The sequence below is a fragment of the Rhinatrema bivittatum genome, chromosome 1, assembly GCF_901001135.1.
Source record: "Rhinatrema bivittatum chromosome 1, aRhiBiv1.1, whole genome shotgun sequence".
In the NCBI taxonomy this organism is placed as follows: Eukaryota; Metazoa; Chordata; class Amphibia; order Gymnophiona; family Rhinatrematidae; genus Rhinatrema; species Rhinatrema bivittatum.
In genome coordinates, this window is record NC_042615.1 from 385,849,641 (window position 1) to 385,869,352 (window position 19,712).

At 42.7% G+C, this 19,712-nt stretch overlaps 1 protein-coding gene across 3 annotated transcripts in view; it reads left to right on the forward strand.

Annotated features, from left to right (window-relative positions):
* LOC115091242 (low-density lipoprotein receptor-related protein 2-like) overlaps nucleotides 1-19,712 on the forward strand; it is a 271,760-nt gene that overhangs the window by 81,724 nt on the left and 170,324 nt on the right. For all 3 annotated transcript variants that reach the window (XM_029601348.1, XM_029601358.1, XM_029601367.1), the window contains exon 7: nucleotides 19,193-19,315. In XM_029601348.1, coding sequence (XP_029457208.1) covers nucleotides 19,193-19,315 — 123 coding nt within the window. The remainder of the gene's footprint in view (nucleotides 1-19,192; nucleotides 19,316-19,712) is intronic.

Here is a 19,712-nt window from a genome sequence, read left to right on the forward strand (position 1 = left end):
ATGACCTTTATAATATGGGCCATTTTCCCTAAATCTTAGGTGCCAACATTAATGTTTCTAGTACTATAGAAAACTGGTGGTAGTTGCACTCTAGTTCATCCTGTGTTCCCATAGTTTAGAGGCACTGTGTAAACTACAAAGTCAACATAGGTTGATATTGTAGATTTGGACTAGAGTAGCAGTTTTCTTCTGAGGTCCTCAAGTTCCTTTGTCATCAGTTGAAGTGCATAAGTACAGTTAATTGTTTCTGGGTATTCACTGTATGCCAACAGAACTACCACATTCTAGGGGCCAACCCATTTCAGGGAGCCCTTTCCTGCACAAAGGAAAGGGAACTCTCTCCCCGGGGCCAGCCTGTCTTGCCCCTATCAACTTTCTGCCACTCTGCCTTGCTGCCATATACCAGACAACTCACTCTACTCCTTGTGGTGGTCTTGCCAATATCATGGTTGCTCATTGTGTTGGTGCTAGTCTTTCTGCTGCTTTGTCCCTTTATCGGCACCTTGTAGTTTCTTCTGACACTCTGCTTGCTATGTTCCCCCTTCATTGTGCTGTAGGATGTTGATGCCACTTGTCTTGCCACTTTGCCTGTCATGCTGCTTTTGAGGGCTCATGCAACTGTTATCAGTGCTCTTTTGAAGCTGTAGTGTGTTTGTTGCTCTCGCTGCTGCTTTGCACCTCTGTTAAAGCACTCTTGCCACTCCTGGTAACCCTTTGCCCCTTTACAGTGCCTTAGGCTATTCATGCCACTTTGCCACAGTAAGTACCTTGGAGTTAGTTTTTCTGATTGCTCCCCAGAAGTTTCATCAATTGATAAAATCCCAATTCTGCAGCCAAAAATGGCTGCAAATACTTCCCCCATTGACTTTAATGGGAAAACAGACGACTAAAACTAATCAACGAATTGGGTTTTCCCCTCTGAAACTAATGCAACGAATTTGGGTCCTGGTGAAATCCAAACAAATTTTTTCCTTCTGCACATCCCTATTTAAGTGTCAAAGCACCCATTGTGTATGAAAATGGGATTGTGGAGTTGAAGAAATGCAGGGCATTACTGGTATTGATGACGAGGGATTTTTCCAGAAGGGTAGCTGAGGGGTGCATATTTTTAACAGGAAGCAGCAGTTTCTGCTTCTGGGAGGACTCTGTACAAAACTCATTCTCTGCAACAACTGGAAATTCTGCATGCTGTAAACATAATCAAGATCTTTTGAATCTATGTAGTATAGCTTATATTCATTTATTTTTCAGAGATGCAGTATTAGTGTGTTTGCAGGTGTACTGTAATGGTGTAGCATAACTGTGTTCTGACTTTTTAGGATTTACATTCTGCAATATGCAGAGCCTGAGAACTGAGATGTAGATAAGACATGCAGCTGCCTTTATTTGCAGAGTGTCTGGTTACCACCAAGGCCAGTAGTTTCAAGAAGTTGGTGCTGTCTATAGCTCAGAGCTCCTCTCGTTTTCTTTTTTTATGAACTGCCAAATATAAAATCCACAATAACCAGTTATTCTAACCTTGAAGCAATAGCCCACTTATCTACACCAGGCTCTCCCACTTAATGCCAGGACCAGCCTGCTCTGGACAGAAATTCAGATTTAGCACCCTCCCCAACTTACCTGTGGCTGCTCTAGAACAGAACTTTTCTATTTTATTGGCAGTAAGGCACTGCTGTCCCTCTGGCTCTCCCTTTCTCTTCCTCCTGGATTTAGGCATAGGCAACTGCATAGGGTGCCAGATTTTGAAGGTATCTAATTCAGACCAAGGAGGAGCCTACTATGGGTTTTTTCCCTTTAAGGCCCTGTGCCAGCACAGCTTGAAAGGATTCCACCATGGCACACTGCCTATGGGCATCCATCTTAAACCTGGCCCAAGCATTCCCTTTTCTCCTACACCTATTCCTTGTTGGGCAGTATCCTTCTCATCCATCAGCCACTTTCTTCCAACTGCCTGCTCAGCAACAGGACCTCCTACCTTCCCCACCCACCAAATCTCTGCACCACAACAGTAGCAGCAACCTCCCTCTCTGACCCACAGACAGCAAAGAAACACAAATACCTAAACTTTTTATAAATTACCTTCAGCTAACATAGTATGAGTCTTAATCTCTGAAATAGCTGTCTGGATAGAATAGGGATGTTCTTTTCCATAGGAAAAACATTCAAATTGTCTCCTCCGTAAGGGACAGTCCCTCCATTACCAGGCACTCTGAAGTAAAACAGCCCTGCAAAGTCCCTCAATTTACGTAATAAAGTAACTCCCAGAACACAAACATCAACAACCCTGTATGAAAAGGAAACACTGCAAATATTCCACTTGGTGCTAAAACACCAATATACCATCTAGAAGGAAAACTGCACAAGCTGGCCTGCTACAGATACACACAAGCAGAATAAGTTACCTCTGTCATGACAGAATACAGAATATCACAGATAGCAAATAAGGGATCACAAACTAGAAATATGCAGACAAAGTTAATTTTGTTTTGCTATTCACTCCACCTTCATGCCTGCTATTCTGTTTCCTGCAGACAGGAGTGGCTGTATTATGGAACAGGTCGTGAGGTGTTTGGGTTGTTTTTTCCACCATGCACGCTACTCTAGACTTACCACCGCTCCCCTCCAGTCCTGTTCCTTGCATGCTGCTTGGGACCTGATAGAAACAATTAAACAAATCCTTGGAAGGAAGGAGAGTGAACACAAATTTAGTGAAACAGTATAAGCTTTATTCATAAACTTGCAAGCATGGGTGTCTTACAAAGTAGGGGACACCCTCACAGAATTGTGCCTTTCAATTTATACACTTTTCAGCCTATGCAAGCCACCCCCCACCCCCAATATCTCCCTCTGTTTTTTTTTTTTACAAATTCCTTTTCCCAGGTGCTGTTCAGCTCCTGCCAAGCCTTAGCTCTGACTCTTGTTTATACAAAACCCTTGCTGAAGCTGGTACAGGCAGCCCATCCTTGTTTTTCTCTTTGCACGCTTGGTACTGAAAAAGCAAACATTCCATATTACTCAGATTCCCCTTTTTTTTTCTTATCAACTTTTTGCTTTTTCATTTACCAACTTCTGCATGTTGCCTCTAAGGTTTCCAACATTTCATGCACCCTTTGTTATTCCATCTCCTTTTCCTCATCTAGCAACACCATGTTTCCTGAGGAGGGCCTAATGGCATCTTTGTTTTAGCTATTGCTGTCTCAATTAGTCTTTGTACCAGTTCTCGCACACATGATACAGCATCCTAAAGCCACTAATACCTGCTACTGCTTTTAATGAAGTAAAAATAGATACAGCTAGTTTTTCCATTTCCCAAACCAGGACTCCAGTCACCCCATAAGTGATGTCTATCCTAGTTTTCTGCTAGGGTAGTGAGACCTTGTAGGGCCTGCATGATTGTTCCATCTGGGGCAGTAGTATTGGGTATAAAAGTACATCTTCCTCCCAGCATCACACACTCAGCCCTTTTCAGCTAACATGTCTAAGACCATCCTATTTTCCCAGAAGTACAAGCATAAGTTGATCTTGTTCAGGGTCTTCACTGTATTTCATCCATTCCACCCAGGCACTTACCTCCCCATACCCGGTTCCTATCTCTGGTCTTTCTGAAATCCATTCAGTTATCACTTTTACTACCTTAAGGTCATTCAAGGAGGGGCTTGGGGGGGGGGGCAGGCATAACTGTGGAAGCTATCCTTCGGGCAGGTGAGTTCTTAAGTATTCTAATACAGCAGTCGGTCGGGTCTTTGTGGTGGATATCCCTGACCCAAATTCCCTTTCATTCGTTAATGGGAAAAGGGTCCAGAAGTCTCTCTTCAGACCAATAGGTTGATTTGATAGTGTTATATACTGAGTTAGAGGTTTTAATTTGACAATTTGGATCAAAGGGCCCCTTAAATATGGAGATCAGGGAGCTAGTTTGTGTCGTCAATTTGGTTGTCATCCAGAAGAGATTGGACCAGTAGGGGCAATCCCCTTCAGGGCACAAATTTCTCCTGCATAGCATAATTATTCTACTCCTCCGTGATCTATTAGTGTACAGGCATCTATCTTTATAACCTGGGGCCCAGTTGTATCCTCCAACATATACCTTAAGTAATGTGTGTTGCCTAATTCCCCCGCCTCCAGGTTGGGATAGTGAATCATTCCACATGGAGTAACCCACATTTTCCTCTTCCCTCCTGCACAATCCCTTTTCTATATACCTAACAAAGGTAATTAGTCCAATAACAAGCAATGTTACCAATATCCCAATTTCTAATTCCTCTGTCCACATGGGACCCAAGGGCTAAAGCAGATTTCTCAAGGAAAAGGCCAACTTATGGCCCCTAAGAGGAGAGCCAGATGTTTGCCCCTGCAAATCAGTTCAAAGAATGAGGGTTCTCTTCCTTTTCCTTAAATACCATGGGTATCTCCGGCCTCCTAGACCCTCAAGTGATGTACCAGAATGTTACCAATTCCCTAGTGTTAGGTCTGACATTTCCCCTTTGATCACAAAAATCCCCCTCCCACACTATGAATGTTCCTGGTCTTGAAGTCCATATGTCTAGTAATGGTTCACACAGTACATTTTAAATCTGGTCACTGGGTCCCAAATAGGGCTTTCGGGGCTGGGATCACAGCCTAAAAGGGCATACAAAGGATAACTGTTTGTGCAAAGTTTAGCCTTTTCTAGTGATTATCTTAAATGGATTGTCACTTTCCATTAGGGAAGGATCTGCTAGCAGCTCCATGGGTCCCTTGCCTCTGGAATGGAGAGTCCACCCTCTCAGCCATTTGCATCGCTGTTTCTGTGGTCAGGATTTGAAATGGTCCTTCCCACTTTGCCTGTACCTTAGACTCTTTCCACACCTTTATCAACACCCAGTCTCTGGGCCAGAACTGGTGTACCTCAAAAGTCCAGTGGAGGGGTTTGAGCCAACAGTCCCTTCTCCCTTAAATAAAATAAACAGTGCCAGTATATAATTCTTTAGGAATAGGTTGAATACTGGTATTTCTCCAGCCCTACCCAGATAGGGCAGTCCAAACATCTCATAAGGCAGTGATGACTAACTCCAGTCCTAGAGTGCCACAAACAGACCAGGTTGTCAAGATATCCACAATGAATAACAATTTATTTATTTATTTTTAATTTTTATATACCGAGGTTCTTATAGAGACTACAAATCACTCCGGTTTACATATAACGATAAACTGCCCAACAGAGATAAGGGGCTTTACATAGAACAGTGGCACATATGGAACAATATAACTGGATGACAATTTAACATAATGATGATAAATAATATAGTATAGTTTAACATTGTAATTAATAAAATTATGTAATCTGTATAATTTAACTATTTAACTTGGATATAGTGACATATTAACCATGCCAGATATAAATAATAAGATAAAATGAATTTTTGAACTTAGAAATTGTAGTCCAGTTGCAGAGGAAAATATAAATAAGATTAATTTTTAGAACTCAAAGATTGTAATGAGATTTGCATGCACTGCCTCCATTATATGCAAATCTCTCTCATGCATATTCATTGTGGATATCCTGACAACCTGGTCTGTTTGTGGCACTCGAGGATTGGAGTTCACCATCACTGTCATAGGGGGATACTCCCAGATCCTTCCTGGGGTTGGGCCCTTACTCATAGCAATGTCCAGGGGTAAGCACTTAGTCCGGGGCATCTTGGTTTCTAACATAACCTTGGAAATTTTGTTTAAGGGTCTGGTTCATTCTCTCCACCCTCCAAAAGATTGTGGGTGCCAGTTGAGCCCAAATCCCTCCATTACTCCTTGAAGGACCTTGGAGTTGAAACGGCTCCCTTGATCTGAATCAGTTAGACCAGCCCATATCTACAGCCAAGGGGGTTATGAAAGTGCTCCTGGAACAAATATTCCCAAGATGTCAGGGAAAGCCTTAAACCAACCAGTGAGGTGATCTACAATTACTAATAGGAATTTGTCATTTGGATGGGGGCATTCAGTGAAATCTACATGTATACACTGAAAGGGCCTTAAACCTGGATCCCTCTCCCTGGAGCTGCTTTCCTCAATTTTCCTATCCATTTTCTGACATATGGAGCACCTGCCACAGTGTAAATACCTATGCAACCATATTTCCTAAACAGTGTTTCAAAAGGCTTGAGCTCCCCTGGTGGAGGATTGCCATAATTTCCTTTACCAGTGGCTTATTTAGCATCTGGTGTCCGTTGGGGAGGAGCCAGGTCCCTGCTTCATTCCAAACTGCCCCATCTCAGGGAGTTCAGCCTGTTCTTTTGGACCAAACTTTGGCATAGTCTCAATTGGAGCGAAGGTTGGCACTAATGTACCCAGCATGCATGTCTCTTGTAAGGCTACCTCATCTAATTGATTCCCCCTGTTCAAATAAAGCTCTTCCCAAAAAGGAAGAGCTCATTCAATTCTGTACTTATTCCCTGTACTGAAACATTTCAGTGCACTGTAAATGAAATTAAACCTTTTAAATTTTATTTATAAAATTCTTATTGTCATTCAGACTGGCCATTATAACTATTTCCAAACATGAAATGCAAATAAAACAGTTAAGTTTACATACACACCCAAAAAAAGTCAAAATAGCCAGCAAATAAATCACCCTTTAAAATGGGTTAAAAATAAACAAAAAATGTATTCAAAATATATAACTAAGTTCATAATTAATAAATTTGTCTCGCACTCAATTGTAAAATAGCTGCTAAGTAGTTTATATAAAAATAAGATCATTAAAATGGTTCTTAATCAGTTCCTCTAATTGCAGTTCAGAACAGCCAAGTTTTCAAATTCTTTTTAAACATTTTCAAATCAGTTTGGATCCTCAACTCAGTGGGAAGCTCATTCCACAGCTTAGGGCCTGCCAGGGAAATACTTCTGTCTCATCTGACTTAGATGGGCTGACTTTACTGATGGTATTGTTAGAAGGCCTTTCAGGTCGATACAGTTATGCCGCGTTAGTGCGGCAGTGCCAGGCGCACCCTCGTTCCCCGCACGCACAGTTCTCTTCACCTACCGCTCGATACTCTCTTCAAATTGCATGCTGTATCTGCAAAGCGTTAGGCGAAGGTTAGGCCCACGCAACCCATTTTACTGTATAGAGCGCCTATACAGTATCCTGGGTGTGCGGGCCTAACGCTTCACGGCCACACTGGTATCTGTCATTTCAAATGTCATGTCAAATGACACTTGAAATGACAGGTACCAGGAAGTGGACAGTTGTTCTCCGATGCTCGGCAAACTTTCCCCCAGCCCCCGCTCACCTGCCCTGGCAGCGTCCGGTCTCCGGTGCAGCCCCAGTCCTGTCCCCTCCTCCCGAAGCAAAAAAAAACCCGAAAAAAAAGTAGCAAGAGAGCGAGGGGAGATACGGGCAATCCTACGCTCGGGCCTGCTAGCCCCTTCTCTCCTCCCAAAGCAGGGCGCGAAAAGCAGCCTTGCTCCGGGAGGAGGGGGGGGCAGTTTAAAGCGATGAAGCGACTTACTTTTGCAGCCCCCCCTCCAGACATCGGCGACTACCGCGGCTCCAGCCTCCAGCTGTCAGACACATCGCACGTGGGAAAGCGGCCCCTATGCGTGCAATTGGCTGCTCAAGACGTGACGTCACGATGTTTGGTGTCACGGCATGTGACGTCACGTCTTGAGCAGCCAATTGCACGCATAGGGGCCACTTTCCCACGTGCGATGTGTCTGACAGCTGGAGGCTGGAGGCAGGAGCTGCGGTCGTCACCAATGTCCAGAGGGGGGGGCTGCAAAAGTAAGTCGCTTCATCGCTTTAAACTGCCCCCCCCTCCTCCCGGAGCAAGGCTGCTTTTCGCGCCCTGCTTCGGGAGGAGAAGGGACTGGCAGGCCCGAGCGTAGGATTGCCCGTCTCTCCCCTCGCTCTCTTGCTACTTTTTTTTTCGGGGTTTTTTTTTTGCTTCAGGAGGAGGGGACAGGACTGGGGCTGCACCAGAGACCGGACGTGGCCAGGGCAGGTGAGCGGGGGCTGGGGGAAAGTTTGCAGTCTACCCTTACCCCTGCCTCTAACGCTGGGGTAAGGGTAGGCGGTAAGTTAGCAGGGTAAACGTGCAGCAAAATGGCAGGGTAAAAAAGCGATAGTCGGGGCGCGCGTTACTGTATGGGAGGGAATAGCTAATTCGCTCGTTTACATTTTAATCTGTAAGTTAGCTGATCTTGGGTTTCTCTGGGGTTTATGTAGATGAATTGCTGCATTCAGCCAGTCTTTGTGCTCCATAAACTTTATGTAACATTTATGTAAACTTTATGTAACATAATATTATGTAGCAGATATCATTAACTGCTCTCTCACCCAAGGACATGTCCCGAACCAACTTAAGTTAGCCATTCTCAAACCGCTTCTCAAAAAACCCATCTTGCCCACCTCAGACCCAGCTAACTTTAGACCCATAGCAAACCTCCCTATGATTGCCAAAGTTATGGAGAAAGTTGTCAACAAACAACTTACAGAATTTCTTGACGAAAACAATATCCTCACCTCAAACCAATTTGGCTTTCGTAAGTCTATGAATACCGAATCGCTATTAACATCATTATCAGACACTATCATCTTCAACCTAGAAAAGGGCCAACCTTGCCTCCTCGCTCTCCTGGATCTCTCATCAGCATTTGATACCGTAAACCACACGTACCTCCTGCAACGCCTAATAGACATCGGCATTACAGGAGCAGCTCTTAACTGGTTCAAATCATTTTTGGAGAACAGATCATACAAGGTCAAGATAAATAACAAAGAGTCCCACACCATCGAATCCAAGAGGGGGGTACCGCAAGGATCATCCCTCTCTCAGACTCTTTTCAATATTTATCTGCTCCCGCTCTGTCAACTACTCACTAACCTTAAACTAAGGCATTACCTATACGCGGATGATATTCAAATCCTCATCCCTATAGAAGATTCCCTACACAAAGCCATATCATTCTGGAATAAATGTCTGTCAGCTATCAACAATCTACTCACCAGCCTCAACTTGGTTCTAAACAAAAACAAAACCGAAATCCTCATAGCACCAGAAAACTATACCCCCTCCTCACATTCTAACACTAACCAACATCCGGACACCGCAGGGCTCTCCACCACGCAACAAGTTAGAGACCTGGGAGTCATCATAGACAGCAGACTCAGTCTCAACAAATTCGTCAACAACACAACAAAAGAATGTTTCTTTAAACTTCAAACAATAAAGAAACTCAAACCACTCCTCCTTTACAGAGACTTCCACATGGTTTTACAAGCCATCATACTCCCAAAGCTGGATTACTGTAACTCTCTCCTCCTAGGCCTACCAGCATGCACCACCAAACCACTTCAGATGGTCCTGAACGCCTCTGCAAGAATTCTCTCAAATGCCAAAAAAAGAGATCATATCACCCCAATCCTCCACCACCTCCACTGGCTTCCGATTAAATACAGGATCCAGTTCAAGTCTTTAATGATGATACATAAGGCCTTACACAACATCACACCTCTCAACTTAAAATTTCAAATTCAACTACACTCATCCGTGAAACCAACCAGAAGCGCTTATCAGAACAGACTAATCACACAACCGGCGAAATCCGCTCTGAGGAAACGTGCACTATCCACAGCGGGCCCTTCACTTTGGAACTCTCTCCCTCCAGACCTGCGTCTAGAACCATGCCACACTACATTTAAAAAGAAACTTAAGACTTGGTTGTTCAAACAAGCTTTCCCCTTGAGCCAATGATCAGGAAGAAAAGTATTTTCACTCCCACATGCCATGTTATTTATTGATTTATTTATTTTCACTCCCACATGCCATGTTTATTGATTTATTTAACTGCATGTTTATTAACGGTCTAATATTATACACTATTTGCTTACTTTGATTAGTTTTTGTTATGTTAAAACTTGCTTACTTCATTTGTTCAATTGTAAAAACGTTTTTCCTAATTCTGTTCTATGTAAACCGCTAAATGTAGCGATAGTTACTGTTCCTTGTAAACCAGGGTGATATGTATATTATACAGGAACCTCCGGTATATAAATTATATAAATAAATAAATAAATAACATGCAGAGTACTTTATATTGTGTACGATATGGGTAACCAAGTTTCATCAAAAGTTATGTGATTCATTTTTTGTTCCAATTAGTACCCTTACCCTAGCTGCAGCATTTTGTAATATTTGTAAAGGGCATAATGTGGAGTCAGGTAAACCTAGTAACAATGAATTACAGTATCAGTACTAGAAAAGAATAACTGCAGTACTGTTCTAAAATCTTGTGTTAAACTGCAAGATTAATTCATTGCATGAAGTCTTCTGTTTGTCTTCACCTGAGAACCACTTTCCTGCATCTCCCACTCTCCCCTTTCTCACTGCTGCTAACCCCTTAACTGCCTTGTCCTTAAGTTCTAAACTTTAACACTGTGGCTCCTGTATCTACTAAGAGAACTTTCATCCTTTTTTGGTCCTACCTTTACATTTATCAAGGCTCTCAGTAGGACCTTAAAACTAGTAGCCCCTGACTCCCCTATTCATCTTCACGTTTGACCACTGAGAAGACTTTCTATATCTGAGGATACTCTTAGTGTTCTACTTGTCCACATTCAAAACATCCTGCCTGATTAGGGTTGTACCTTCCCCTTTCCATTTTCTGTTCCCTTCTTGAATATCTCATTCACAATAGTCATTTTAGCTTTTTGCTTTTTTCTTCTTGGGCTTTAATTCCTCAATTGATTTTTCATTCCAACCCTTTTCTGTAACTTTTGAATATCAGACCAGGATTTGTTGACAATTTTCAACAAACCCTAGCTTACTGAGTCTCATGGGGGCAAGTCAGAATAGTGTCTCATCCTTACCTGTTCCAAGAATGCCGAAGGGGTTTTTGTGCTCTTGCTGTATTTCAAAAGCTTTTGCTACATTCTGGTTCCTAGGTACCACTTCCCTAACTCCCCTCAAAATGACTCTAAGTCACTCATATGGGATCTGTCTGCTGCCTCATTATCCCATTGGGGATCAGTATTAGGGTACTTTTTGTTCTGCAGCGACAACCTCTGCGTTCCCAGGTGGGTGTTCTTTTTCCCATATCCTCATACCTGCCTCCCTAATCAGAGCCCTTTCTTCTCCTCTAAATTAGATACTGCGTGTTAACGTCAGTTCTGCCCACCTAAATATATTGGGGCCCACTGGGATAGTCTAACAGGGATTTCATTTCCCTTTTAAAGTTTCTCACTTCCCCACTAGTGAATGGACTACTAATGTATCCAATATTACCATCCCCTATAGGCACCTCCCTTAGTGGATTCAGGGGGTCCAGTTATTCCTGTTTCTTTTCTGTTCCCTGGCCTCTGCTTTCTTAAGTGTGCCCCAGTCTACCCCAGGGCCCCCCACAAACCTCTAAATATTTTCTCACCCGGGTGTTCGCCTACTCCCTTGGCACCTTCACTTTCATGGGGAGAGGGAGGGGCACTAGGGAGTGCAGGCACCGAATCAAACTGGAAAGTGATCCAGGGGGTCCCATTTGTTTCCCTCCACTTCGCAGGGAGGGTCACTTTTAGGAACTGTCTTAGGCTCTGATATTTTTATGGGCAACATTGTTTCCCTGCTGCCTGTCCAACAGATGGCATATTCCACCTCTTCCTGAGAAATGTTTTCCCATTACATACATATCTAATATAGGACACAACCAGGTTTTCATCTGCACCATATTTTGGCCAGAACACAGCCAGTGGCTTTATGCTCTGTCTGGGCCATTTAAATAATACTTTTATCATTATCTTTGTCTTTCTTGGCCAAGATCTGTCCTCCCAGGACCTTAACATCCTCCCTAAAGGACTTTCTGGTTGGAAGAATATGGGGCTTTGTCCTGCCCCCCTTTTTATTCCTGGCCATTTTATTTCCCATTGTGGACTTCCTGGAATTCCTCCATGTCCTGAATGTCTCATTCACCACACACTCCTTCCAGGGCCACAGTCCTGACCACCAAGGTAATACTTTAATAGTAAACTTTTTTCTTATCTTGGTCCATGCATGCAGTTGCCTGGTTGCAGCTGGGCCTACTTAAACAGTCTCAGAGCACCTAAGTTCACCATCTCGGGATCCCTTGTCAGTTGGACACTGACCCTGGTGTTGAGTTGAGGACTGAAAACAGGACACATCTTCCTTTCCTCAGTCACTGGTCCTTGGTGTCCACAATGAAGTGAATCCTGAGCAAACCCCATCTGATAGAAACAAAGAAACAAGCAAACAAATCCTTCTTGGAAGGAAGGAGAGTAAACACAAGTTTGAAACATTAAGTGTAAGCTTTATTCATGAACTTGCAAGCATGGGTGTCTTACAAAGTAGCCACACCCTTACAGAATTGTGCCTTTCAATTTATACACTTTTCAGCCTGTGCAAGCCCCCTGTTTAACAAATTCCTTTTTCCCAGGTGCTGTTCAGCAACTTTTGTTTATACAAAGCCTTTGCTGAAGCTGGTACAGGCAGCCCATCCTTGTGTTTTTTTCCTCTGCATGCTTGGTAGTGAAAAAGCAAATATTCCATATTACTCACAGGACCAGAGCAGGAAGCAGAAGGCTGTTGCTTGAGATTAGGGCACTAGCCAATAGTCAAGGCAGAGCCTTGTGTGCTTCTGCCAATAGATAAAAACAGCCCTACTGAGGACACACCACTGAGTATGACACATGGGGAAGCCACTGCCAGCCTACATCAACCTGCTACCATCTTCCAACTAGTCATTGTCTCAGTGGTGTAGCCAGAATAGACTTTCTTTTTTTTTTTTGGGTGGGCTGTAGGCATGCAGGTCTACTAGTTTTCTTATTGATAGATAATGCCATTCTACTGCACCAGAATGGCTTTCTAAGCAATTTGCAACAGCCATTATGCATCATGTATGAAACTTTAATTTACCTCTACTTCAAGCACTTACCAATGTTAAAAATTCCTTATTAGAATTTATTTTATATTTATTGCAGCTTAGAAATGCACAAGTATAGAAAACCATCAGCTCCATTCATGTAATAAACAAAATTAATGTATTCTTTCATGAACCATCTTTGCAGAACCAGAAATCATAAATACAATAAAATATAATTAATCAGAACAGGTGCAGCACATCTAGGGCAATTCACATTACTACAACTAACATGAGAAAAATTCAAATTGAGGTGACACCTCAACAAAAAATACCCCTCCACTGCTATTTTGTGAAATAACACAACTCTTGCAAAGAAAGGCATCTAGAACCTTGCCATACAATCACAGCACTGACTCTCAGGATTCAAATAACAGCAACCTTATGATAAAGCAGCAATGCAAATACTACACCTAGAACATTAATACATCACCTACGGGAATAACAGAACAAGCTGGACTACTACTATAGAGAAACTACATGCTAGCAGAAATACTGCATTTCAGTCACATGCAGGTAAAACAGAGACCAATGTTTACCTAATATAGAAATAAGACTGCAAATTAGAAACAAACATGCAGATAAAACCAAAATAGCCTGAGAAACTAAAGTTTCTGAACAGTGGAATACTTAGAGCAAAATAAGAAATGCAGATGACACATTTTAAATTGCTAACAGCTCAACTTTTTTTTAACCTTTGTCTGTCTGATCTTTGTATTTTTCTAATCAGTTGGTCCTAGTCTTCCTATTTTTTCCCTTGTCACTCATTTCCTAATTCCTTTTCAGTGTCCTACTGTCTTCCCTTCCTCGCATACTTTCTCACAAACTCCCTCACACACTCAAGCTCACTCATATGCTTCCCCCCTCACAAGCTCTCATTCTCTGCAGACACACATACAAGCTCTCACTCTCACCCCTCCCCAAGCTTATAGTCTTATGAACACACATTCAAGCTCCCATTCTCATTCCCATACACAAGCCTGCACACAGCTTTCAGTTCCACTTCCTCCCCCAGCAGGAAGATCAGTTGGCCTCTCTGCTGCCACTGGCCTATCTTCAGACTGTACTGCCCACTGATCTTCCTACTTGGAGGGGGGAGGAAACAGAAGCTGTGCATGCTTCTGCTTCCCCCCCAAATAGGAAGATCAGTTGGCCATACAGTTGCAGGACCACTTCCTCCATGTGTGCTGTGCAAATGCACAGAATGGCGCACCAGGCCTGGGTCCTCTTCAGTCACAGGGATGGGATCCCACGACAGCCTTGCAGTTCTGGTGCCAGTTGGGTGGGCCTGGGTCCAAACTGAGTGGGCAGCTGCCCACACAGGCCCACCTGTGGCTGTCACTGGTTTGTCTGCCTGCTCCTTTCTACCATGCAACCCCCCAATTTTACTGGTCAAACTTTTTTTCTAAACTCCAGCATGTTGAACTGAGTACTTAGCAAGTCCATATAGATGAAAGGCTGTATGAAGCACTTATGTGTAAGAAATTATGTAAACAAAATCCAAACCAGGTGCTGAGGGGTTCTCATCCTTGCATTGGTATGTAGGTTTAAAACATGTAGTAGATGGGGAGGGGGGGGGGAGGGTGGCGGCAGCCCGGCCCAGGATTCTTCCTGTACTGGGAAATCTTTCCTCTTAACAGATATGGCTGCCTCCAGTCCCATAACAGTATAGGCCTCTTCTCTAGCATATCCAAATCCTGGGAAAAAAGATATGGTCCATATGTTTGACTTGGTGGTTTCAATAATACAAAACTTAACACAACAGCACTCTTCAGTCAGTTCCAGGGGAATGAAACCAGCCAGAAGGAAAACCTTTACTAAAACTACAAACTCCTCAGCATAGGGAATTCATCTGACAAATTCTGTACAGCTCATCTGTAAGCACTGTTCTGAAGCAGACAAATGAGTTCAAGGCAAACTGTTCATTTAATGTTCTATAACACCACCTAGGGATTCTTCCAAAAGAAGCTGGAACTAGAGGATAAAACTTACTCCCCAGCCTCCCCAGCCTCCCCAGCCTCACCCCGTGGAAAACTTCGGGTTTTCTGCCTCAAACATACAGCAAGCAGGCAGAATGGATACAGAGCAAAAAGTCAGTGCCTGCTCTGACAGCCTCACTTTTTATACCAGCAGATGTCACTCGGACATCATTCAGGCTCTCAGTGTTTGTCAGTCTACCACTGAAAACAATGCAGTCCTTTCTTCCTTTAGGTAGAAGATGGGTTTCCAATCCTTAACATCTGCATAATCTGTATTTAGTAGTTTATGACAAGGAATTGGAACTCAGGCCATTAACAATCTTCTTTTTTTTCCTTGTATTCTTCAGTCTAACGTTCCTGACTTAATTCTTCTTCCCTCCCCACCATGTGTTAACATGCGTTTTCTACCTCTTGCATATATTAGCTTGATCTATGAACAGTTTTAGTTATCACAAGGCAGTGACATTTGCTTTGGCTTCCCCAAAAATGTTTCTGGCTAACATGGAGCAGTTGACATACAGGTTTTGGCCCTACTAGTTGCACGCTTATCAAATATCTTCAGTACTTATGAGACTGCACCTGACAATGGATTCATAAGTGATTTTAAAATCTACATTCTATTTCAAGCACTTACTAGCATTAATACCTTATTCTATCTTATATTGCAGTTTATAAATAAACATGTAAAGTAAACATACATCAGATCCAATCACATAGGATTCATAAAATGTTTGTTTTCTCTAAAAATAGAGAATATCAAAACTATAATACAGCAATAATTAATAACTTAAGATTTGCAACAGGTACAGAACTAGGACATAAACAATTCAAATTCTGGTGTCAATTCAGTGACAGCAAAGCAAACTCCTTACAATGCCAAATACTTCTAAGTAAGACAAAGCCTAGACCCTTGCCAAACTAACGTGCCAATTACAGTACAGTATGGGTTAACAGTGCGCTCTGGTAGGCGTTAATTTCTCTCAGCACCAGGAAAGTGCACAGAAAAGCAGAAAACTGCTTTTCTGTACACCCTATGACTTAATATCAAGAATTGAGTGATATTAAGTTAGAGGTCCCAAAAGTTACAAATAGTTAAATTAAAAAAAAAAATTTAAAATGGGCCTGCAGATTGAAAACCAGATGCTCAATTTTGCCTGTGTCCAAAATTGAGTGTCGGCTGTCAAACTCACTGAGGCGCTAGGGATGCATTAGTGTCCCTAGCGCCTCTTTTTACCAGGGGCCTGAACTTAAATACATTTACTGAATCGCACGCACATGAGTGGCCTGTGCTGGGAGAGTGGGCACTTGCCCGCTCTTCCGTGACTTTTACTGTATCGGCCTGTAACAGCAGCAACCTTATTCTCAAGGCAGCAAAGGCAAACTTCACACAAAGCCCTAGAATACCAATAAACAACCTAGTGCACAAACAGAACAAGCCAAACTGCTATAAATCCCTATAGAGAAATGACATGCTAGCTAGGGATGTTCAGACAAAATTTTTGTTGCATTCGTGATTTGGATTAGTCGGGGCGCAAATGCGTTACATTCGGCCGTATGGTGCCCCAATGCATTAATACGGCGAGTTAAATTAGTGTCCCAGCTAAAATTAACTACAACCCCCCACCCTCCTAACCCCCCCAAGACTTACCAAAACTCCCTGGTGGTCCAACGTGGAGTCCAGAAGCCATCCCTGCACTCGTTTGCCGGTTTCATCATGGCACCGATAGCCTGTCCCAGGGGCTACCAGTGCCATTGGTCAGCCCCTGTCACATGGTCACTGGCACCATCTTGTGCTCCTACCATGTGACAGGGGTTGACCAATGGCACCAGTAGCCCCTGTGACATAGTATGGGCAAAGGCTATCTGCGCCATTTTGAGTCCTGGCATCAGACTGACGGCGTGCAGGAGGTCGCTCCATGACCCCCGTTGGACACACAGGGACTTTTGGCCAGCTTGAGGGGGCCTCCTGACCCCCACGATGTGACATAGTGAGGGCAAAGGCGATCGGCGCCATTTTGAGTATTGGCATCGGACGGCCGGCATGCAGGAGGTTGCTCCCAGACCCCCGCTGGACTTTTGGCAAGTCTTGTGGGGGTCAGGAGGCCCCCCAAGCTGGCTAAAAGTCCCTGTGGGTCCAACGGAGGTCCCGGAGTGACCTGCACACCGGCCGTCCAATGCCAGGACTCAAAATGGCGCAGATAGCCTTTGCCCTTTGCCCTTACTATGTCACAGGGGCTACCGGTGCCATTGGTCAGCCCCTGTCACATGGTAGGAGCACAAGATGGTGCCGGTGACCATGTGACAGGGGCTGACCAATGGCACCAGTAGCCTGTGTCACAGGGGCTACTGGTGCAATCAGTGCCATGATGAAACCAGCAAACAAGTGCAGGGATGGCTTCTGGACTCCACGCTGGACCACCAGGGAGTTTTGGTAAGTCTTGGGGGGGGTCAGGAGGGTGGAGGGTTTAAATTTTTATTTAGGAGGCCAAATAAAACAAATCTGTTAAATACGTGAGGAGTCGTGATGCGTTTCGCCTCCCCACGTATTTAACAGATAGGACAAAATAAGTTGCGGATTACAAATACGTGGAAAATGGATGCACACCCCTAATGCTAGCCTTAATACTGCACTTCTCACAAATGCGCAACACAGAGCCTTACCCAATACGACTAAGGTACTAAATTAGAAACAAACATGCAGACAAAACTGAAATGGAAATTGTGAGAAACCAGACACTGAAGAAAAAGCAAAATACAAATAAGAAATGCATATTCCTGAAGATGGCATATTTCAATCGCTGATTTTATTTTTCCAATCAGTTGGTCCTAGTCTGTTCCCCTTGTCTCTTTCCTACTTCTGTTTTCAGGGTCGTCTTTCTTCTCTTGGTAGTCTCTCTCCTTCTCCCACACAGGCCTGCTTTCTCATAGAGCATGCAAGAGTGGGAGCCTATCACAAGGGCAGCAAAATCCTAAATCTGTTCCTGCACTAATTGGAAAAGCTTTTCTTCTTTCCCAAAGCTATTGAACAATATTCTAAAGGCCTGACATGTTTCCCCATAGACATGCAAATGGGAGAAGAGCCTTTCTAAAACTAAACTTTAATTCTCAAAGTTAAATTGCAGAGCATAAGCATTTTGCCTTAAACCTATATTTTTTTTTTCTAGAACATAGGTTTTATGGGAAAACATTTGGTTTCTAGCACTTATAGATAACCTATAACATTTGGCTGCTTTAGGTTGAATGGGTCAGAAGATAGTCTTTACAAAGGTGACTTTAAAAAGGGACTACTTTGTTAAAATTAACTTCACCCTGTTTGGGTGAGTTACACAAAAGCTCAAGATGAGTGAGTCTTTCCAAATGTATCAAGATCTACACAAGCTTAACTCATTTCATAAGAATCTCTAGCCACTTTTTTACAAGGCAAACTTCATTTACTATACCCTTGCAAATTTACTCCAGATAGTGGCCACTGGCCAGACATCTATTTTGATCCTTATAGGTTTAGAATTTAATGTTTTTTTTAATCTGACAAACAATTGGTTTTATAAGATTGCTTCATTGCATTGAGAACTCAGTTCTTCTAGATGTCCATTTGGCATCTGCAAGAATTGAGTTCTCAATGCAATAAAACACACTAGTCTTTGAAATCCAACTGTCATGGATTTGTCAGAATACTCTAGCAATGGAAGTTTCTTTCCTTAGTAGTAGAAAGAAACATGTATGACACAGAACAATTAGGTTTGAGGTCTTTAAGCGTTTAATGTGCATTTGGCATTATCTGTTTACTATATTGTTTCCATTCTGAGAAATGTAACTGTTTTTCTACTTGCGCTATTTTCTCTCCTCCCCACCAAAGTTCAAGAAAGATGTTGCAGTAAGGAATTTCTTGGTTTTTTCTTACAACTTAGTCTGTATCCACCTTTCATCTTTTTTTTATTAATGAATGGAAAGCATTTTTGATCTAATCACTAAGCTGCTGCTGCTCCCCTTTTTGAATAGTTTCAATGGCTGAAGATACAAATATTTTGTAAACATTCATGGCTTCTTACATTGCACCACTAATTTTTCATGTGTCACTCCTAGAACAATCTAGGACTTTTTATTTTTTTTTTGGAGGGGAGATTGGGCCACAAATTGCTGAAGGGTTTTTAAAACTGAAGACTTACATTCTAAAAGTTTAGTATATTTGCCATGTATTTTGTTCTTGAGCATAGAACTTAAGGACTGGAATAGTTTTATCATATCTAAGTCTAATGGATTGATCATATACCAGTAAAACTCCTGAAGATGAAAAACAGAACTGATTTCTCTTACAGATGTGGATGAATGTTCCCTGGCATATAATCCTTGTAACCAACTGTGTAAGAACACCATAGGATCTTTTACTTGTGATTGTGTAGCTGGTTACCAACTCCATGGAACAGCTTGTGAAGTTGCAGGTAAGTAGTGGAAGCTGGGCTGCTCCTTAGTTTAGTGCTGGCTCCTTAAGAGCTGTCTGAAAGGAGCCTAGAATGTTTCAATTTTAACAGTGCACAGGTTTAAACTGAATGCAAATTTTCAAACTTGTGCTAATTCAAGTCCTCTTGTATACAAACAGAATGTGGAAATCATTCCAGGAGCTCTCCTGCCACAGCTTGCTCTAACACTTGATTCAAGGTTCTGAAATAAAATAGTGTAGCTGCTGTTGTACTCTACTAGGAGACATAAAATCAAAAGAACAAGCTGAAAATGCTTTCTCTTGAGCATTTAATACAGTTTTCACTAGCTTTTGAAGATTAGTCAAACGAAATCCCCCTAAAATTTCTAAATAGTGTGAATCTTTAGGGCTACAACTAA